Raw genomic sequence first — 24,072 nt, 5'->3', positions numbered from 1 at the left:
AGGGACATCAATCAGGAGATACTTTCGAGGCTTGAGGTAACTGCCTTGCAGTGGAGGAGGCAATGAGAGCTGGGGGTGGAGAACACTCTGCTAAGGGAATGATGGTCTTAATCCCTACTCTGCCACTCCATCCCCCTCCATCATCCTTTACTAAGGAGAAAAGCTAAAAGCCCAACATTTGGGTGCTCAGGAGAACGACAAGGGCTGATGGTTCCTTCCTGATGGTAGAGAGGTATTGACCAAAGCAGGCATGAGGCAGGTCTTGTGCTATCTGCATCAAGGCAGTCACTGGGATGTCATCTCAAATGCCATCTCAAATACGTGTTGGTCATAGTGGACCATCTGACCTCATGAGTGAGGGTCTTCCTTTTGTCTAAAGCAATGGCTCCTATGGTGAGTAGAATTTTATTGGAAAATATAAGTTCAAGGTATGGTGTAAAAGGCCGCAGATAATGGGGGAACTCTGGGTGAGGTATAAGACCCTTCAGCCTAGAGAGAACAGGCTGACAATGTCTGGTTTGGCTCCCCACCCCCCTTTGGTGCTCTCACTCTTCCTGAGAAGAAGCAAGGGATACATACAGTAAAGAAGCATTTAGCAGGGTGCTTACAGTTAACACATGTGCAGTGTGTGTGGTGATGTACTGGTTCTCTAATCGGCACATGTTCAATATGCTGTAATGCTGTAATCATACTAAGGTACTTAAAGGCTGAGAGGACTTGAAATAACAGACTCCATCTTTGACCATCCTCGTGCTTCTCCTGCCTTCTTCACTCCTCCACTAAGCCAAGGACTCGGGCTGGTCCCAAGATCCTCCCGAGATCTAGTCCAGACAGTATATTTTGGCACCCCAGCATGAGGGCTCTAGAAAACACACTACAGTATGGGATGGTGGAGGATCTGTTCAGATCAGGGCACTCATTTCACAGCAAAAATTCTCCAAAGACTTATACAAGCATTGGAGATATCTTGCTGAGCGAAACAAGCTGAGCCAGAAATACATTGTATACAGTAATAGCAAGATTGTGTGATCAACTATGAAAGATTTGGTTCTTCTCCGTGGTTTAGTGATCCAAGGTAATCCCACTAAACTTTGGATAGAAAATGCCATCTGCATCCAGAAAGACAACTATGGAAAGAGAATGTAAATCAATACAAGCTATGTTCACTTTTTTCTTATTTTGTTTTTTTCTTCCTCAAGGTTTTTCTCTTTTACTCTGATTTTTTTCTCAACACGTTTTATAAAGAAATGTGTATTAAAAATTAATGTACACGTACAACTAGAAAACAACAACAATAAATACACAAACAAAAAAACCGAGCTCCCTGAGGGAAGAGGCTTTTTGCCCTGCTTTGATATTCAGTAATTGCCTAAAGTAAGAAAGATGAAGTAAAGTCAGGATCTCGATCCACAACTTCAAATATCTGAAGAGATGTCATGTCAAGAGGGACGTGACTTTTTTTTTTTTTTCTTCTTCTAGGTCCCACAAGACAAATTTGACCGATCAGTGGAATTTACAAAGCAGCAGATGAGGAAAAAGAACTTTTTTTTTTTTTTTTTAACTGTCTTGTGGGAAAGGATTTATTAAACACTTAATATGTGCAGGCACCTCATTGTACCAATACAATGGTACAATGGGAATGCAAAGAAAAGCAAAAGATAGTTCTTACCTTCAAAGAGCTCACAATTTAATGGGGGACACATGAAAACAACTACGTACAAACAGGATACAGGATAAATTGGAGATAAATTCAGATATGGAAACGGACTCGTTCTTGAATAGTGAGCTCTATCACTGGAAGTATCCACGCAGAGAACGCATAAACCTCTTTCAAGGGATTTTTGTGTACAGGGGAGGGGAGGTTGGGCTAGAACACGTCGATGGTTCCTCCCAATTGTAAGAAACCAGGTGGGGCAGGGAAGGTGACTCCCGAAAACCAGTCTTCAGTCCCCACACGCTGCGCAAGGACAAATAGTGAGCAGGTGTAAGTGCCCCGTCACGCCCGTGGTAGGTCTGCCCCCAGAGAAGATTGGGGGCCGGGAGAAAGACTGCGGGGACGGGTAGGTGAGGGAAAACTTAGCAGGAGGAGCGCGGCCGGAGACCCTCGCTTCATCTTCCGAGCTGCGCGGCTTCTCGTGGCGGAGCAAGTGGTCCCACCCCCGAATCCTATCGCTGGAACTCCTGGCTGGGGAGAGGGCAGCGTAGAAAAGGACTGGCCGACAAGGTGGACGTAGCGAATCCAAATATTTTCTAGAGCATCTGGCGAGGGAGGCAGCGGCGTCCAAAGAGACAGGCTGAGAAGGTGGGTTTTGAATACTCCCAGTCCCGAGCGATGGTCTACAAAAGGTAGGGACCCTGAGCGTCTTTGGACCAAGTTTCAACGCCTGCCTTTTCAGGAGAGCGTTCCCGGGGCTGTTTCTGCAGGTGCAGGGTGCTGGGCTAGGGGAGAAGCTGCGTTAGGGGTCTCGGGAGCTCGCGCTGTCTCCGAACCGGACTGCGGGCGGGGCTGACTTCTATCTGGCTGTACTCTCAGACCTGGAGACACTCGGGCTCCCCAAAACGCCCACGCCCTAGCCAAGGGAGCGGTCAGAAGCGCCTCCATCCTTCCAGTGTTCTTACACCGGAAAGAGAGAAAAGAAGTCCACTCTTAAATAAAACTATCCCGGGCTAGCTGGCTTACCCATAGCAGAACGAGAGCAGTCTAACTAGGCGCGTAGTCTCTTTGGAGGTCGTGGGAGTCTCTTTAAAACGGCCCTTTGCAGAAGATTGGTTTCTGTCCCCATTTTACAGGGAGATAAACTGAGAAAGTTGGCAAGGAATTGGCACACCACTCCTGTATCTTTATTGAGAACACCCCAAATAGGGTCACGAAAAGTGGGACAGGACTGAAATGACTTAACGCAACTGAGGAGTGGGCGCTCATTCTGTGGTTAGGTGTCTGAGGCTCTAGTCTCCTGGTCACCGACTCCTGCCCCTCCCTCCTCCCTCATGGAGCTTGCTGGAACTCCAGGTGTTACCTAGTGCACTTCCTTCTTTTACAGATGAGGAATCTAACTCCTTTTGGCAGTGTTTTCCTTCTTCAACTCCTTGGTTTTTTCCTTCTGCTCTCAGGAGGTGCGGCCTCACGTGGTAGTATAGTGGTAGGATAGTGGCCTTTCGTCCTTAAACCTAGATGTAATAGGTGAACGTGGGTATCTCACCCCTGTCAATGAACTTTTTTGGGAGGAAGAGGCCAAAACGTCACATTTGATATCTTCGCACACTGGGCGGCTCCTGGGTACTCAGTAAACTTTTATCACCAAGGATAATTAAGAAAATTAATTGCATTTAAAGTAACTTCAAAGATTTTCAAGCTATATAGCCCAAAGAGATCTTAAAGGAAGGAAAGGGACCCACGTGCAAAAATGTTTGTCGCAGCCCTTTTTATAGTGGCCAGAAACTGGAAACTGAATGGATGCCCATCAGGTATATGAATGTTGTGGAATATTATTGTTCTGTAAGAAATGACCAGCAGGACGATTTCAGAAAGGCCTGGAGAGACTTAAACCAACTGATGCTGAGTGAAATGAACAGAACCAGGAGATCATTGTATACAGCAACAAGAAGATTATATGATGATCAGTTCTTTTTTTTTAAATTTTATTTATTTATAATTTTTGACAGTATATATGCATGAATAATTTTTTATAACATTATCCCTTGTATTCATTTTTCCAAATTATCCCCTCCCTCCCTCCACTCCCTCCCCTAGATGACAGGCAATCCCATACATTTTACATGTGTTACAATATAACCTAGATACAATATATGTGTGTAAATATCATTTTTTTGTTGCACATTAAGTATTAGCTTCCGAAGGTGTAAGTAACCTGGGTAGATAGACAGTAGTGCTAACAATTTACATTCACTTCCCAGTGTTCCTTCTCTGGGTGTAGTTATTTCTGTCCATCATTGATCAACTGGAAGTGAGTTGGATTTTCTTTATGTTGAAGATTTCCACTTCCATCAGAATACATCCTCATACAGTATTGAAGTGTACAGCGATCTTCTGGTTCTATTCATTTCACTCAGTATGATGATCAGTTCTGATGGATGAGACTCTTTTGAACAATGAGATGATTGATGCTAGTTCCAGTGATCTTGTGTGAGGAGAGACATCTGTCCCACCCAAAGAGAGGACTGTGGGTACTGAGTATGGATCACAACATAGCATTTTCACTTTTTGTTGTTTGCTTGAATTTTATTTTCTTTCTCACTTTTTTTCCTTTTTGATCTTATTTTTCTTGTGCGGCAAGATAATTAAATAATTATGTATGCATATATTGGACTTAACATATTTAATATATTTTGGATTATTTGCCATCTAGGGGAGGAGGGAAGAAGAGGGGGAAATTGGAACACAAAGTTTTGCAAGGGTTAATGTTGAAAAATTATCCATGCATGTTTTGAAAATAAAAAGCTTTAATAAAAAAGTATAAGAGGGATTTTCAAGCTAAACTAAAAAAAAAAATAGGAGTTCTTTAAACTGATTATTCATAGGTTATCATTTCAGCAAGTAACTTACTAAGCACTTAGAAAATTAGCAGGTATGTGGCACAATGAATAGATTGTCAGGCCTGGAGCGGAAGATCCAATTTCAAATCCAACCTCAGATACTTAACTAGAACCCTGGGCAAATCATAATCCTGTTTACCTCAGTTTCCTCATCTGTAAAAATAAGCTGAAGAAGGAAATGGCAAACCACTCCAGTATCTTTGCCAAGAAAACCCCCAATGGGCTCACAGAAGAATCAGACACTGAAACAAAAGGACTGAACAACAACAATAAAAATCAGCATTGATGGCTAAAAGGATAGAAGAAAAGGTAGAACCTATATTGTATCTGGATAGTATTGATATCAAAAGAATCATTCTCTAAATTAATGTTCCAGGTCAGACCTGGAACTCATCCAGGGAATCTTTAGCAATATGAATAGGAAGTTCAGATGTTCATTTTTCAAGCTCTTTGTCATTTCCTTCTGTTGCATTATTTTGTAGAAAATAATATTCATGATTTGGGGGCTATGTATTAATGTTTTTTGGGTGCTTGGGGTACTGTAAGATGTAAAAACATAGTAAATGCTAACAATCTGGGATGTGGCAAAGTTTTTTTTTTAATTATATCAATTTTTTGAAATGTACATGAGGAATCAAAATATTTGTGATTTGGAAAGGTGAAAGCAACCAGAAAACAGTTATGGCTACATTTTATTATATTATTCTCTGAACTCTAATATTAGTAATTAATAAATGAATTTGATTTGGATTCAGAACTAAATCTTTGAAATCAGCTTTTTTTTTTTTTTTTTTTTTTTACTCTAGATATTATTGGAGTTCAGCTCCAGTGAATACTGAGAGTGTGAATCTGTGAATATCTGAGGCCAGGCAGAAGAGATGCTTTGCAATCTTCTTTTATAAATCTGAGAGCTAGGCTTTATATACTCTTTAAGATACTATTACATTAACACCAGCTACCTGGTAAAATCCATATACACTCCAGGGTTAATACATAGACCATATGACATTTAAGTTTCACCTTAACTAGCAATAACAAGATTATTTATTGTAACAGTGTCCTCAATAATAGAAATTATCAATAGCAAAGTATTTATGAAAACAGAATTGTAAATAGCATAGTTGTGATTCTTACCAATATCAAGATATTTGTTTTGTATTCTACAATAGAATGCATGCAACAGAAGGAAAGGACAAAGAGCTTGAAAAATGAACACCTGAGCTTTCTATTCACATTGCTAAAGATTGTCTGGATGAGTTCCAGATCTGACTTGGAACATTAATTAAATAAATAGTATAATTGTAATGTCTTGTTCCTGACCCAAGCATTCTCCATCAAGACTATCTTAAATTTATCTACAGTATGTCTTTCATCCATTGTTAAAGGAGGTAGTGAGCCAATGCTTTGAATTGTTCCCCTTATAGAGAGCAGGTCTCAAGTAATACATGGACTGGACTCTTCCTGTACATGGCTTATTCAATACTACAAGGTATAACACAGATATCTTGAATTTTACAGCTGAATGCTCAGTCAGTTCATTGCATTATTAAATTGTGGGTGCTTCATAGAACTGTGTCATTCATATTATGATTAAAACTAAAACTTGAGATGAGGAAAGTAGCAGAATTTGAAGATACAAATTTTCTGCATCCTATATATAAAACACCCCCATCTTTTATCCATGTGACTTTAATAAAGTCTCCTTATTTTACTATTGTCTGCTAAAGAAAATTTAGACTTAGATTAAAAGGCAAATTATTGAAGTTTCTCATTATTTCAAAAAAAGTGAATAATAAATTCTTTCTAAATTTATTTTTGGACAATAGCTTCTAAACCATTAATTTTTTTAAGAGTATGTTTGGGAGGAAGAAACAAATATTAAAAGTTTAATGAAAGTGTGCTCTTATGCATCACAAGTCTTATAAATAACAATAACTGAACAAATAAAGTGAGTTAAAACTACCCTGCTGGTTCATAAAATTTCCACAATTTAAATTTGTCCAGAGACAGTCCTACAACAGAGTGACTTGTAACTTACAATTCCTATTCTAATATTATTTTCCCATTTGCAAGGACATTCAATTATATTAAGGCCAATTGTAGTGAAATATATTTGGGAAACTTTTAAAAATGCCAAGAGAGCTAGGGGGATAAGAAAGCTGTTTAATTAATCCTCCACAGCCACTGCTTTGGAATCTATTTAAAAGAGCAACTTGGATCAGCTGGGTGGAGCAAAGGATGAAGTCAGGAAGATCTGAGTTCAAATCCAGATTCAGGTATTTATTAGTTGTGTCACCTGGAGTAAATCACACCAATTACCTCAAAAAAAAAAAAAAAAAAAAAAAAAAAAAAAAAAGTAGTCAAACAAACCAGAAGCTCTTTTTGCTTTATTGACCTTTAGCAGTCAGTGGATTCCTTCTCAGAATAATGTGTTTAAGTGCATTAAAAAATACATAATATTATAATATTTTGTATATAATATTCATGTGATGCACAATATACAAAACATATGAAAATATACAATATTATAATTTTCTTTCTATAAAAGTAACCAATTTGCTGAAATAAGCTACCAAAATTATTTTTCAAAAATTCCCAGATCTTAGGTTAAGAACTGCTGAATTTTGGGGCAGCTAGGTGGTGAAGTGGATAGAGCACCAGCCCTGAATTCAGGAGGACCCGAGTTCAAGTGTGATCTCAGACTCTTAATACTTCCTAGCTGTGTGACCCTGGGCAAGTCACTTAACCCCAGCCTCATTAAAAAAAAAAAAAAGCTGCTAAATATTAAAATAGTTAAAAAATGAAAAAAGGTTTGTTTATGTTGTTATTGTTTGTAGAATTGACTTACTCTTTTAAAGCTTGAAGTTTTTGAAGGAAGTAATTGTCATACCATGCTGAGGTAGACTTACTATTGTAGTTTATGTCATTCATTTTTTGAGATCTTATAAACATAGTTCTGGAAAAATGCAACTTGGATCATTATTAGGAGTACTTTTTACTTACAAGATTTGGTGGATTTTGTGACTTAAATCCTGTTTGTAAATGAGTTGCATAAAAGGAAGGTTTGTTTACTTCAAGTAAATTAAAAAACAATTTGTGGTTCATATAAGTGTATGCTATAATACTATAATATAAAATTACATTGTGCATGTGTGAATAATTTTTAAATCCACATTGACATCTTTTGCCTATCTTTCCACCAAGGGGCAGCATAGATCACGTTTTTGCTCAATTATTACTAAGTTGAAGTTGGCAGGATACAGGATCCTTAAGAATTAGCTGACCAAGGTGAATACAGTTTTCTCAATTTTCTTACCAGCAGCACAGCAATATATGATTTTTAATGGAAAGTTCAGACTGTATAAATGGAGTATTTTAATTGCTGGATTTATGATGAGCTAGTGTTGTAAAAGGAATCAATAGATTAAAATTTGAGCTGACTTCTAAAACAATTTTTATACAAAATTTTGTGGTTTTATGTTGAATATTTATTGGAGTTTTCTACTCATTTGGAAGTTTTTCTGTTCTTAGCACTAGCATTGTAGATGAAACAAGAATTTAGGCTAACTTCTTTAGCAACTATAGTTTGTAGAACCTCTTCCATTATAAGCCATAAATTGGCTGTTGGAAAATGCAGTCAACCCTTATTTATTAAGCATCTGCTGTGAGTCAGGCAAATATTGGGGATACAGATAAAAAAAATCCCTACTTTCAAGCCTTCATTCTTTTAGGAGATAGATCATGTACAAGTATTTACAGACTAGATTTTATAGGTGCAAATAGAAGATAAATACATATGAGAGAGAGAGAAGAGAGAGAGAAGAGAGAGAGAAGAGAGAGAGAAGAGAGAGAGAAGAGAAGAGAAGAGAAGAGAAGAGAAGAGAAGAGAAGAGAAGAGAAGAGAAGAGAAGAGAAGAGAAGAGAAGAGAAGAGAAGAGAAGAGAAGAGAAGAGAGGAGAGAACGAGAGAACATTGGAGCAGGAGCCAGAATTCACAGGTGAAGGTCTCAAGAAACATTTTGTATAGAAGGTACTGCTTTAGTTGTGTTTTAAAGGAAATGAGGGATTCTATGAAGCAGATGTAAAGAATCCTGGGCAATTTGGCTATTGAAAGAGCTTGCAGTAAAAATCCCATAGTACAGAGTTTTCTCAACTGAGGAAAAAGTACTGACACATAGCAGGTTTGTTGGGAATATTAGGAAGGGGCAGTTGTTGACTTTATGGTATATGTGAATATATTCATATTTTGACTTTCAAAGTACTTGTTTATGTATATTTGGTATGCATATGTTAATAAGACTAGATTTAGTATCACTATTATAACCCCTTTTATTCTAAAAGGAACTAATACAAGTTTAGAATTTGACTTTTATATGTAAACATTTGAGAATATAGGACCACTTTCATTTGACTATTGGAAGCCTTGGTCTTTCCCCCCTCCTTTTTTTTTTTTTAACTCAAATCAGTTTAATAAAAAACTTTTTAAAAATTCTGTTTCAATAAATGCCCATTTATTTGTGAAAAAATAACTTTTACTTGATTATTTTGATTTTTTTCAGATAATATAGTAAATTAACTTTAATTAAACATTTAATATTTCAACTCCTTTTTCCTTTAGTATAGGCAATTTCTCACTCTAAAATTCTGATTAGTCCAATTTGTAGTTAACTTACACAAATCTTTCCCTCTTGTCAGTATTGCCATCATTGCAGAAGAAATAAAGGTAAAGCCAGAATGGTTAAAATTCTGACAAATCATACATTCTTGAATTCATATTGTAGCATAGTGTATCTTAAACTTACAAAATAAATTTTGTTATGAAAGGTGTTCATGTAGGACTTTGCTTAAATTATGTGCAGTTTTTTTTTATTCTTTGTAGATTAAATTACATGATTTTTTAAAGGTAACCTTTTCAGGAGAGGCTACAGGAAGAAGGGACTAAATGGAACTAGAATTAACTTTGAAAAAAAGTTGGCTTGTACCTCAAAGGTTCATATTTTGCTGTTATAGCAAGTTGCCACTAGGAAAATGTGATTTTTTTTCTTAACTGAAAACAAAAAGATTTTACCTCATTAATTTTAGTCATATCACTACCATGTTAAAAGCCATAGAGCACAAATTCCCTTTTAGCCTTTTGTGTGGATTCAGATCAAATGCCTTATATAGTTCAATCTTTATTTGGTAGAAAGACTAATAGTGGATGAAATGATTTGGGATTATGATTGCTGTATAAATTTTTAGTTGAAATATTTATAGTTAATTACATTTTTGAATAGGAAATAACGATCCAAAAATCTATAAAAACAATCTTTCCCATATGTAATATATAATTTGCTACTGCCAAAATCTTAGTATGAAAGACACTGAAATAAGTAGCATGGCTTAGTTGATAATTTTTCTCTGTCTTTATATCACTACTGGCACTGAGAATTAAAATAGACTGAATTATTGGATTAGTCATGAAATAGTTTAATTATTTTATACATATAAATACAGTCTGAATGGGAATTTAAAACTCAAGTATATTTATTAGAAAGGATGAGAAAATGTCTTTGTAGTATGCAGAAGTCTATTTCTAGGATGTAGCAGTAAAAATATTCACATATCCCTTAAGCATATGAATCTTTTCATAAACCCATCTGTTTATTTTTCCATTAAAGGAATAATGTTTGTGCTTTAAGCAAGTTTCCCTTTTTAGGGGGGGGGGGAGATGATTAAGAGGTAAGATATTTGAGACGGTTTTATCCTGTAGCATTCCTTATTAGGTTTTTTTTTTGTGACTATTCAACATTTACTAACTCAGATTTAATGTTTGAGAGGAACTGACAAATTGGAAAAAATAAGTTTCAAGTCAAAGGATCTATTTAATCCCCTTTGTGTAACTTTAAGTCCTAACTCCTCATATAGTGACCCATTACACTTTGACCCCCCTTTTTGTGGTTAGCATATGATATTTTATGATAAACCTCCAATCCTTTAAACTCCTAATAAATTAGTTTTTAGGTTCTGGGCAGTGATTGAGCAAATTATCCTAGGCCAATAGCTAAATAAGTATTAATTGAAAGTGTCTGTGATATTTACCAATTCTGCTTCTTCTCACAGGGATACTTGAAAAGCAAAAATGCCAGTTCCTTTGCTGCATCGAGTGGTCAGCCAGGTGCTACAAAGACCTATTTGTGGATGTCCGACTGCCATTGTGCCTGTTCGGTTTCTGGCTATTTCACCTCGCCAAGTTCCATCTGATGCCAGTTTTCATTTGGTACCTTTTTCTGATAAAGAGCATCCACGAGTACTAATAACAGGTTGGTTTTGAGAACTTTTGTTTTATTCTTGTTTGGCATTTGTATATTACTATATATTTAATATTTCCCCCACATTCTGGGGTATAGTTAGATGGTGCAGTGAATAAAGTGCCAGGTCTGAAGTCATTTTCCTGAGTTCAAATTTGGCCTGAGATACTTCCTGTGACCTGGGCAAATGAATCAACTTTATTTGCCTCAGTTTTCTCATCTGTAAAATGAGCTAGAGAAGGAAATGGCAAAGCATTCTGGTATCTTTGTCAAGGAAACCCCAAATAGGGTTATGAAGAGTCAGACATCACTAAACATTAACAAAATGAACACATTCTTCATCCTCCACAAAACATTTATATTTACATCACCTCATTTGATCTCCTTAGCAATTTTAAGAAATAGACAAAGCAAATTCCTCATTTTTTAGATGAGGAAATTTGAAATTCAAGGGCAAGTAAACTATCCAGGATCACACTATTAGGAAAGAACCCAGCTAAACTTAATCTATAATTCTTTTAACTCCCAAATTCAGCACTGACTTTGTCAACTGATATTTCAAACTAAATGTCCTGCAGGAATCTCAAACTCCAAAAGTCCAAAATGAAACTCAATATCTTTCATTCCACTTGGCTTCAGTTGCTTTGCCTGGTCTCAGCTAGCTTCCTGGAGCAGGTTCAGGTTAAGCTTTAATCTCATCACTATACTGGCATCTCAAGCCAAATTGACACTACCTCCCTCCAACTCCTTTCCCATCTATTTGGCAACTGACTCTCTGTAGAGTTATTGTAACCCCTGCCTTCTCAACAGCTACATATTCTGAAGCTCTGGAAAAGAAAGTCCTTAATACTGTCAAATGCTTAACAAAAAAAGATACAATGATTGCTTTACCATACCTTCTGAATTACTGATTTTTTCCATCTAATCTGAAGCTTAAACTTCCAATATGGGCTGTCTGCCCTTTTTAGAGTGAGAACAAGGAACATTGCTTTTCTGTTTGTACAGTGACAAAACATTTAATATTTAACTTTGGAATGTACATTGGATAATATTCTGGAAAATCATAACGCTTTAAAATAATGATGCCACTTTGTGCATGTGTATGACATTCTAGGAGATTGTCCCGTTTTTTGCTCTACTCCCGATCTCCTTGCTTTTCCATTCTTAAGTGTTTAGGAATTTAGACTAGTTTCCCAAGTTTACCTATGTGGTTGATATTTACCTTAGATTGGAGGAGATAAGTGTTTTAAATGTAGATTCTTTTAAGTAGAAAGTGTTATGAATTGTTTCTTCTGTCAATTGTGGGTCAAGGTCAGTTGGATTTAGAATCTGGAAGATCTGGGTTAAAATCCCAACTCTAATATTTGCATGGTTTTGGCAAGTCCCTTAATCTCTCTAAGTTGAAATTTCTTTAAATGTTAAATTAAAATAATATTAACTAATATTTTTCTCACATGGTAGATATCAGTGTCAAATGAAATAATAAATGTTAAGTGCTTGACAAACTTAAACCAAGTCTATGATAAGGTCTGTGGTTATTGCTTTTTAATGTACCAACATGCATGTATTTCACACAAGAGTAATTAAAAGTTGATTGAATTTCAACTTAATTTTCAATTTTTCCTTCTTCATTTCAGGGGGTCTTGGACAACTTGGTGTGGGACTTGCTAAACTTTTGAGGTAAAGAAACCTAAGAAATTAACCCAGGCTAGGTAACATTTTTTTCCTCATGTTTATTGTCCTAGATAAATTGCTTGATATTGTTATTTTGGTTTGCTTCTATCTAAATGGAAAAAAAAAAAAAAGAAGGAAAGTATAAAGACTTGAAGAAAATGTAGGTATAGAGCAGGAAGAAGAGGAGCTGGAAGAGTAGAACTGGATAATTATGCATGGTGAGAAACATTAATATATTATGTATAGAAGTACTCATGTTTAATATATATTGCATTGTTTGCTATTTAGGGGAAAATGTTGGGGGGAAAGAGGGAGAAAAATTTGAATCACAAGGTTTTGCAAGGATCAATGTTGAAAACTATCTGCATATATTTTGAAAATAAAAAGCTATTATTAAAAATAAATAAATGAAAAGAAAAATGTTATATTAATAATTATTAATCGGTAATCTGTCCTTTTCCTTCTATTTCTATTAAAACCCAACTCCTGAAAAGATAAGTCTGTCTGTTAAGGGCATGGCTGAATGATAAGATTACTCTTAGTTCCCAAGGACCTCACCCAACATCAAAACATAATTTTTGTGTAGAAGAGAATCCAGTCTGGCTGGACCTTTGCCTAGGGGAGGAACTCCCTATCCTTGATCCTTTCCATTAGATTTTAGAGCAGTTGTCAGGAGGAGCAGCTGAAATTAAATGTCCACCAATTGGGGTTGACTTTCATTTGTCAAGGGAATTCTGTCAGAAGGTGCATACCTGATTTAAGATGATTCAGACTTTCTTGTACCTTTGGTTGACAAAAGAAATCGGTGATTGTTAATTTATTGATTATAGGTTCACTAATTTGCAAATTGGTTACCAATTATCTAGAAACTCTTGTCTTTTGAGGGTTTTATTCATCACAGTGGGAATGGAATATTTTAGATGAAGTCATTAGGCAGCAGAGTGGACAGAGTGATGGACTTGAAATCAGGAAGATCCAAATTCAAATGCCTCCTAACCCTTAGCTGTGTGTCCCAGGCAACTCACTTAACTTCTCTGAGCCTCAATTTTCCCATATGTAAAATAAGGATAATAATTGAGTCTTCTTCAAAATTGTTATGAGGCTTAAATTATATAATCTATATTACATATATTTAAATTTATAGATATTTAAATATTTGTATATTTAAATATGTTATATATACATATGACTGTTACATAGGGCTTTGCAAATCTTAAAGCACTATATAAATGATAGCTATTATTGAGAAAGATTATTAATAATAAAATAATAGGATAATAAAATTTCATTAATAATAAAATCAATAAAGATAATTATTATTAATAAAGAATAAAGATCTTAAAATTCATAGTTCTTATTAAAATGAATGTATTATCTGAGTTCAGTTCTGGCCTCAGACACTTAGCTGTGTGATCTTGGGCAAATCTTAACCCCAATTGCCTCCCCAAAAATAATAAAATAAAATAAATGTATTGGAGGATCCATTATCTACATGTAAAAGAATATATAAAATAAATTTTAAAATAATTACAATGTAATTAAAAGGTAGATATGAGAGAGGATATTCTAGCATTTGGAATCAGGAAAGACTTAGTGTAATAGTGATGATGTTTGAACTGTGTCTTGAAGGAAGGCCAGGATTCTGTGACCCAGAGGTGAGGAAAGCTTGCATTTCAGGGATGGTGAAGGGACAACCAAACTGGATATTATTATAGATGGAGTGCCATATGAAAGGAACAGTTAGAAGGTAAGTTTGTGTCCACTGTGGAACACAGGGAAGTGAGTATTGTCCAGTGAATATGCAAAGATAGTGACTTGCTCAGGTCAACCAACTAGAAGTGTCTGAGATCAGATTTGAAACCAGGTTCTCCTTACTCTAGACCCAGACTCTAAATATCTACTAGGCTACTTAGCTGTTGCAGGTTATAAAGGATTTTAAAAGCTTTCTCTCTATACCTCTACACCTCCCCCCCCCCAAAAGAAAAGAGTTTACATTTTATTCTAAAGGTAATTAGAAGTTCCTCATTAGTTGATTAGGGGAATGACATGATTTTGTGTTTAAGAAGGGTAATTTTAGCAGCAGCATAGTGGAGGCGCTGAAATGGTGAAGAACTTAAAATGGGGAGACAAACTAGGAGACTAGTAGTCAAAAGGCAAGAGGTGATGAAAGCCTGTGCTAAGGTAAAAACAGGGTAAATAGAAAAAATGGGACAGATTTGAGAAATATTATAGAGATAGAAAAAGGCAGTATTTGGAAACTGATCAGTTATGGAGGCATAATGTCTATGATGAGCCAGCAAAAGAGAGATTGAAATGGAGTGATAAGACATGTAGGAGAACCAGAAAAAAGGTAGTGACACAAAAATCCAAAGAGGAAAGAATATCCATAAGAAAAAGATGGCGAGCAGTGTCAAATACAGCTTATAGGTCAAGAAAGAAGAGGAGACACTAAGAAAGCACCATTAGATCTAATAATTAAAAAACAGTTGGTAATTTTGGAGAGAGCAGTTTCCTTTGAGTGAAGAGAAAGTAGAACATTTTATGAGTAGCTATGATATCCAAAGCATTAATATCCCTAAGATGAAATGCAATAACAGGATTTGAGTAAATTGAAGAACTGGGAGATTAGGGAATATAAAAGAGCATTTTCATGAAAACTGAAATCCTCCAAGGAGTTGTAGAGAAGTCAGGTGCTGGATTTTTTGAAAATGTGCTAGTGTGTTAGTGTGCTAGTATGTAATAACCATTATGATCATATGGGGTGAAATATTTGTATAGAATGAACATCAAAAGTGAGGTTGTTCAATCATTATGACAAAAGGAGAGATAGAAGTAGAAGCAAAGGGAAAAAAGAATATTTCTGTAATGATTGGCCATCAGGATTATAGTGTATAGACCTTGTCTGTGGGAAGCCAGCTCTCAATGAATACAAGTTGATGGGATATAAGAAGAACAATTCCAAATAATGGAAATTCCAGAGCACAGTGGAAAAGTTTATAGGGTTGGAATGGGGCATGGATAGGATAAAGATGATGAAGAGGAAAAAGAGAAAATAAAAGATAGGGGATTGAGGATAGTTTGCTCCTTTGAGATAGGTAATGATTAAGTTATTCAGGGGAAGGCAGAAAAATAGTGAGTGGCAGATGAATTGTAATACTTATTTACAATGCTAACTAGTTGGTTTTCCTTCCAGGAAACAATTTGGAAAGGACAATGTGATCTTGTCTGACATTAGGAAACCTCCCGATCATGTTTACTACAGTGGTAAGAGACTTGGCAAGACCATTTTGGAGGGGGAGAATAGGAGCTATTCGGCAGTTTTTCTCTCATGGTCTATGTGGTTAACCACACGGAACTAGGAATTTTGAGACACAAATTTAATTTTAAGAATTAATGGAAACATGACTAATGTGAAATATGTTTAATGTATTTGTACATTTATAACCTATGTCAAATTGAAGAAGGCAAAATAATAGAAATCAAAATCTTACAAAAGTAAAATGTCAAAAACTATTAAATAATTTTTAAAAAAAGAATAAAAAGACCTTGAAAATTTGACACATTTTTGTTATGTATTTTATGAAATTCTTTTGTAGTACTGCTGCTTGTTTAAGTGTTACAAAAACAAGACATTTCTTTTGAACTTGGCTGATGTTCAGTCTCAGTAAAGTTTTATGATTAAAAACTAATGAATTTTATGATCTCTAATTCTTTTAACTGATTAAATTAAAATTATTTTGTAGAATCTGAGTTTAGTAAAAATAAAGGCAAAAAAAGGAAATAGTTTCTTTTATAAAATAATGGCAGAGGAAGCATAAAACTCAGTAATTTTGTTTATAGATTTGATGGTTCCTAAACTGTTCAACACGAACATTTTGTCTACTTCCATTCTATGATAACCACATTCTCTAACTTCATAGAAGTCTTTATATCAACTACTAACTGAATCTTCTCTATTTTCATGTAAATTCATTCTTTAACTCTGTGAAAATGGATTTAACACTTCATGAACTAAGTACCTGTTTATATTCTTTGACTTTTTTTTTTTTTTTTTTTTTTTTGGAAAAAATTATTCTAGTTTTCTGGATATCTATTGTTTTCATATTACCATATTTCCAAATATTACTTTCCTTTTCCTTTGCTACTTAGGGACCATCCCTTATAATAAAGATGAAGAAAGGAAATGGGTTAAATATTACCAAAAGATAAATATTCCACATTCCTAGTCTCCCATTTTTGCCATGAAAGGAGATGCATTTCTCTGAATTTCTAGTTCATTCTAGTTATGTATTTCTGCACTCAAGTATACAGTCTTCTATTTTTTCCTAAGAGTTTCAGCATTTGAAGTAATTTAATAATTCTGTGTTTTCCTTTTTTAATTAAATTCAACAATTATTTATTCTGTATCAAGTACTGCATGTTGAATATTGCTAAGTTCTGAGTAAGATAAAAATGATTATGACTTACAATTAGGTGCAGGGATATGACAAACTATTACAATAAAATATAGTTTAAAAGTTCATTAGAGAAGTGTGGATAAAGCGCTGTAAGAAATAGGAGGGAAGAAAAAATAAAGGGATTATGTGGAAGTGGGAAAATACATGAGGAGTCAATTGTAGAAGTCCAGGCAGTAATGGCTCCCTTAAATAGAATATTGGCATAGGGAATAAGAAATATATACAGACAATATTTCAGTGGTAGAATTAAATTGAACAGAACTTGGATATGAGAAGTAATGAAAAAGAAAGAATTAAGTAAAATCTCAAGACTTTGAACTGGGGAGACTAGGAGAGTGATGCTTCTGATATAAATAGAAAAGTCAAAAAGACTAGCAGGGTTTTAGGGAAAGATAGACTCAGTTTTTTGAGGTGTTTTTGGAATATCAGAATGAAGTACTATGTAAGCAATTAAAGTATCATTCTGAAACAGAAAGAGGCATCTAGGCTAGAGATAAAAAGTTTGGGGATCATATGCAGAAAGGTAATCAGATTATCAAGGGAAAGAATAAGGATATAGTATAAGGAAAGAATATGTACATATATTGAACTGGGGAGACTAGGTAGAGTGATGCTTCTGACAAATAGAAAAGTCAAAAAGACTAGCAGGGTTTTAGGGAAAGATAGGGAAAGATATATATATATATATATATATATATATATATATATATATATATATATATATATATATATATATATATATATAATTCCCCAATAAGAAAAAAGGGATGGGATAGACACTTTTAAAGTACCTATCTTTAGTAGTTGGGGAGACTCCTTAATGACTACTTAATCATTAAGTGGAGGAGACAGAAAGTAGAAGATCCAGGACAGAAGAAAGACTATTCAGAAAAGGAGGAGGAGAGAGCCAGTCATTTTAGATGCTACAGAAAAGTCAAGGCATCCTTATTTTAAAATCATTGGGAACTTCAGTGAAATGTTGGGGAGGAAAGTCAGATTTGAAGGGGTTTAAGTGAATGAATGGTGAGGAAGTAAAGGAAAGAGATATAGATTGGTTTTTCAAGAAGTTTATCAGTGAAAGAGAAGCAAAAGATGGGACTGTAGCTGAATAGGATAGAACAACACTTTTAGGGTTTGGAAGACCTAAGCATGTTGAATGGGAAGGAGCCAGTGGAAGAGAGACTTGAGTATAAATGTGAAAGAAGGAAAGATTACTAGAGCAAGATCCCGTAAAAGATTGGAGGTAATGGGATGAAATCAAAGGTAGGGTTTAGGGATAAGGATGCTTCTTCCTATGGGGAAAAAAGTGACAGAAAAGAGAATAAATGCTGCTATTGAAAAATTTGGAAGAAGCAGAGAAAGGCAGCTGAGAAAACTCAATTGAATAAAGTTCCGAAGTTTTAGGCAGCAGATAATAATAATTGCAAAGCAGTAATCTTTTATTCATCTCACACATTATTTAAGAAAATTTAATTTTTTTCCAATCAACAAAAATCTATTTATTCTCCCTTCTTCCTCTTCCCTGTCATTTGAGAAAGAAAACGCCTGCTATAAACATTCTACATTATTAATCATGAGCTGCTTGATAATTGTTTTAATAAAATACCCATAATATTGAGTTTAATAAAAAAAACTAACAACTAACTAGCAATGGAAATTTATAGGGTGTGAAAGGGTTCCCAATAAAAATGAAGAAAAAGACAAGATGTGTCCTTGGGTCCTTTTTAATATTTGTGATTCAGTCATGACATACTAATTCTGCCTCCATTGTAGGGCCATTTATTTATTCTGATATCTTGGATTATAAGAACCTTCGGGAAATTAGTAGTCAACAATCGAATCACATGGCTCATTCACTATAGTGCCTTACTAAGTGCTATTGGGGAAGCGAATGTACCCTTGGCAAGAACCGTAAATATTACCGGTAAGCTTGCTTGGATTTTGTCCAATATGATTGGACCATTTTTTCTAGTTCTTTGGTCATATGGAGTTTCTTTAAATCCTGATAAATACTATTTGTTTCAGGTTTGCATAATGTCCTGGACATTGCAGCAGAGCATAGTCTGCGACTCTTTGTGCCTAGTACAATTGGTGCTTTTGGGCCTTCTTCCCCACGGAATCCAACCCCTGATCTCTGTATTCAGAGACCTAGAACCATGTATGGAGTGTCTAAGGTTCATGCAGAGCTCATAGGAGAAGTAAGTATTGCCTGACTCAGATATATTCTATGAGTAGAACACTTTAGAGCACTTTCTTCTTAGGTTTTTTTTTTTTTTCCATTTATATTTTAAATTGTTTTTGAAGCCCTTTCCAATGCTTCCTAGGTTTGAAGGTGACTTTGGTTACTTAAAAGTTTTACTAGCTATAAGTTTAGCAATTTGGAAAAGCTTCAAGTGTCCAAGAGGCTGTATGTTATCAAAAAACTTACATAGCTAATTTACTCATTAAGTTAGTTGATACAATCAATTAATTTTTTTTGAGGAATTATAGCAAATCTTGAAGATTATTTACTAAATTATAGTTAGGTTGTGATCTATATTGGTGGAGGAAATATACACACTAGTGAGATAAATCAAAGAACTTTGAAGTATTTAAATGTTTAATGATTCATATTTAAGGAAGATAAAGTATTAATGTTAATAAAAGCTTGTGTGTAGACTTAAATGTATATCTTCAGTATAGGCCTCTTGGATTCTAAATTCTCTTATCTAGTCTATTCCACAATTTTACTATTTTTCAAGAAGTAGCAATTTTTTTAAAGAGTACATCTGATATTATATGTAATTTATTAGGATTTAAAGTTGGAAAACTTGGGGCAGCTAGGTGGTGCAGTGGATATAACACCAGCCTTGAAGTCAGGAGGACCTGAGTTCGAATGTGACCTCAGACACTTAGCACTTCCTAGCTGTGTGACCCTGGGCAGGACATTTAACTCCAATTGCCTCAGCAATAAATGAATGAATGAATGAATGAATGAATGAATGAATAAATGGATGAATAAATAGATAAATAAATAAATAAAGTTGGAAAACTTAAGAAGTGGATGATCTTAGAGGTCATTTAATCTAATATTCTCATTTTATGTATGAAGAAAATGATCTCCATATACCCAAAATGACATAGATTAGGATTCTCTAAAAATTCTGATTCTAAGCTCTTGACATAGCTTACGTTTGCAACTTTACCTTTTCAGTATTCTGTCAGTTCACAGTAATAAATTGTTAGACATCAAGAAAATCGGTATTAGTCCTTCCTTATAAAAGGTGGCAGATTCCTACTATAAAACTTTTTTCTTTTTTGGGGTACTTGCAGAAAGTTAATCTTGTTATTTTATTTATCATAGAAATTTTTTGAGAAAACAAGATGTAAAGATAGACTGCTTTAATTTTAGTATTTACCATAGAAAAAAGTTAAGTCTTTAGAGAGTTCCAATTGCTTTTACATTCCTTTTTTCTTTATTAGAAATTTGACACAACATTTTAATATATAAAGAACAATTGAAAAGGAAGATTGAATATGAAACTGAACTATTATATTTAGAACATTTTAAAGGATAATAATATAGACTCTTGTGTATCATCTTAGGAAAGTAAGTCATTTTTTTGCCAGCTTCCTCTAAAACTTTTTGGTTTTTAAGATTCTTATGTTTCTTTCTTAGTATTATCATTACCGATATGGTTTAGACTTCCGGTGCCTGAGGTATCCTGGAATCATTTCTGCTGATTCCCACCCTGGTGGAGGAACAACTGGTAAGTGTTTGCTTCTATTTCTTAGTATTCAAAACAAATTTTTAAAAAAAGTTTTCATTTAAAAGATTAAAATTATCTTGGTAGCAGAACTTTCATGGGGAATGTAAAACTGTCATCTATAAGATGAAGAGAACTTAATTTTACATTGATAATATTTTGTTTTCATGTAATAGCTACTTCCCACTAAGCAATATCCTGCTCCACTTTAAATTCCTTCACTTAAAAAATAGTTAAACAAAATAGCCTAGTATTATATGATTTTTGACAGAGTATATTGCTTTGCACTTTTTTAGTTTACCATTCCTTAGTAAAAAGGAATTATGTTTTAACCTCAATTCATCTGTAGCCAATATTAGAACTAGAATATAGTCTGAGTTTTATTGTCATTTAAAGTTGACTTCAATTTCATTATGATTATCATTCCAAATATTCCTTGGATTTTTTGTTCTGTGTTCTGTATAAGTTCAAGTCTCATTTCTCTGAATTGTTCATGTTCCTTACAATGTAGTGATATACCATTGTTGGGCTACTTACTACTTGATAGAAAAATGTTCTTAGTTCTTCTAGTAATATATTCATATACCTGTTTTGTTATTATATTAGTATACACCTGTTCATTAACATCTGTGGTACAATTGGTTGGGTATGAGCTGGCATTTCAATGTTTTTTTAGGTTGTATTTCACTTTTAGGGGTACAGTTACAATGATATGTTTTATCATGAATAATTTTCTTTCTTTTTATGAATTTTTACTGTCAATATGATTGTTAAAAATATTCTTCTACTTTTCTCTCATTTGTTATAGTATGACCTTTATTTCTTCTGTGAGTTTTATTGTGGTTTATAGTGTGAGATGTTAGTCTAAATCTATTTTCTGCCTTTTATTTAAAAAAAAAAAATCAGTTTTTGTTGGGTTTATTGAACCCTTAGTATTCTTATTGGATTTTAGGTCCTGTTTTAAAATCTCGTCTACTTTATTATTTTTTCAAGCAATATCAAATAATTTTCAGTAATCTTCCTCTCATATATATATATATATATTTTGGCCTACATTTGTCATCTCCCAGGAAAAATACTTAACATGAGACTAATAGAACCCATCTAGCTTAAGCCTATTAGTAACTATAGTGTATTTGCAAATTCTGCCCATAATATTTCAATTAAACACACTTTTTGAAAACATATGGGACCTGGTAGTGGTGTGAAAGACATTGTTAGAGTTCTGCTATTCTTTGAATGTAGCCAGATTTTATACTAATTAATGTAATACTGCATTAAAATTGGTTTTACATGACATTTTACGAAGTTTATTAAAAGTTTTGTTTTTTATGGACTAAGTTTATCAAATAATGGGTATAATCAGACTCTCAGGAATCCTGGTAATATATTTGATATTACAATAAGTTGTTCTGTGAGTGATTTGAAGTAGATTTTAATTTTAATATTTAAATGATAGCATGAACTTTTTTTAGAAGATAAATTTCCCTTTATCTCCTAAAATAATGTGACTCTCTCTTAGATTATGCAGTTCAGATTTTCCATGATGCTATAAAAAGTGGCAAGTTTCAATGTAATTTGAAACCAAACACTCGGCTTCCCATGATGTACATTGATGACTGTCTTAGAGCTACACTGGAAATCATGGAAGCTCCTGCAGATTCTCTCTCCATGAGGACTTACAACATTAATGCCATGAGTTTTACCCCTGAAGAGCTGGCACAGGAAGTTGTCAAGCATGTACCTGAGCTCCAGGTCACATATAATGTAGATACAGTTCGCCAGGCCATAGGTAAGTACACCTGTGATTATTAAAATAATCAAAACTAAGCTTCTGCTTTTAGCACTTATCTATCCATATTTCACATGGATCTCAGATGGTTTTTAGGTGGTACAGTTAAGTTTTAAGTTAGTGGAGAGCTGTAGAAATCGGTGTTCATCCTCTCAAGGTCATTGTAGCTAATTTCTAGAGGTGCTGATGGAAGGAGTGTGGTGCAGAGATAGAGCACCACCCCTGAAGTCAGGATGACCTGTCAAAGGTAACAACTGTGATATTTCTCCCTAAAGTTTTACAATATAAGGTAAGTAAAATGATGAAAAAAAATTGAGACTAGAATCATATATTCCCTATATTATTAGTACTACTTCAAATGACTGGTTTGCATTTTGTTACATTTAAGAGCCGGTTATGGTTAAATTAAATTGTATATTAAACAAACAAATAGAAATATGTTTCATGTTTTGAGTTGCTATCCTAAACAGTGTGAGAAGAAATAGTTAACATTGGATGGGAAAAACCATGATCCAAAGAAAACAGTTTTACACAGGTTAAAAAAAAATCAACTTCCCAACTACATGATAGGAAGTTATAGCTAGCCACTAGTTGGTTTGAAAAAGTTCTAGGGTTTTAGTCTCTATAAAGTCAGCATGATATGACATCTAGAGGAACTATAATCTTAGACAGTATTAAGAGATGTGTTATCCAGTACAGGAAAATAATAGTTCTCCTTTTTTTATACTCTGGTTAGAATACAGCTAGATAATTACATTCAATTCTAGATGATATGTGTCAGGAAGGACCTTGTGGGTAAGCTGAAGAGTATCCAGAAAAGTATCAGAAGGGTTCATCTGGAAGGAGAAATAGACTTATTTTACTTGACTCCAGAAAGCAGAATTGGGAGCAATGGGTGGAAAATATAAAGACAGATTTTAGTTTATTATTAAAATATATTCAGTTAGAATGATTCACACATAGAAAGATGGCCTTTTTATATAGGGTTTGGTGCTCCCATTATTGGAGTCTTCAAGCAAAAAGGTACATCACTACTTATTAAGGATGGATTATTTGGTCTTCATGTTCCTATGAAAGAAGGAATTCTGATTGGCAGCAGCACCGTATTTTATTAATAGGCTTATATAACACATAAATGTTGCACATATTTGCACTATCATACTGATGATTTGTAATTTTTTTCCATTCTAGCTGACAGTTGGCCGATGAATTTTGATGATAGCAATGCTCGAAAGGATTGGGGGTGGAAACATGACTATGATCTTCCTGAACTGGTGACAACTATGTTCAATTTTTATACCTCTGAGTCCAGTATTGCTCATGCCAGTTAACCCAAAGTAATGGTTCCTGAATCCCAGCTCACATACTTGGTAGAAGACTTCTCAAACCAATCTCCCAGTCCTTTTAAAACAGAGGTTCTTAATCTTTGTGTGTATCACAGACCCCGCTGGCAGTCAATCTGGCATTCCTATCATCCCCTTGGGAGAATCATGCTTTAAGTGCCTAAAATAAAATATATAGCAATTAAAGGAAAATCAGTTATATTATGATTAAGATGTA

The 24,072-nt window shown here is 34.4% G+C and overlaps 1 protein-coding gene across 1 annotated transcript; it reads left to right on the top strand.

Annotated features, from left to right (window-relative positions):
* The first annotated feature begins 1,767 nt into the window (after nt 1-1,767).
* LOC141555008 (L-threonine 3-dehydrogenase, mitochondrial-like) lies at nt 1,768-24,060 on the top strand. Its single transcript, XM_074287541.1, is given in 11 exon segments — nt 1,768-2,302; nt 8,328-8,551; nt 10,656-10,855; nt 12,481-12,523; nt 15,711-15,781; nt 18,748-18,797; nt 18,799-18,898; nt 19,000-19,172; nt 20,633-20,723; nt 22,243-22,512; nt 23,704-24,060. Coding segments are annotated over 9 exon segments (1,119 nt in total). The 5' UTR covers nt 1,768-2,302; nt 8,328-8,551; nt 10,656-10,674; the 3' UTR covers nt 23,844-24,060.
* The last annotated feature ends 12 nt before the right edge of the window (nt 24,061-24,072 follow it).

The sequence above is a fragment of the Sminthopsis crassicaudata genome, chromosome 2, assembly GCF_048593235.1.
Source record: "Sminthopsis crassicaudata isolate SCR6 chromosome 2, ASM4859323v1, whole genome shotgun sequence".
Lineage (NCBI taxonomy): Eukaryota > Metazoa > Chordata > Mammalia > Dasyuromorphia > Dasyuridae > Sminthopsis > Sminthopsis crassicaudata.
This window is presented reverse-complemented; position numbering and strand designations above follow the sequence as displayed.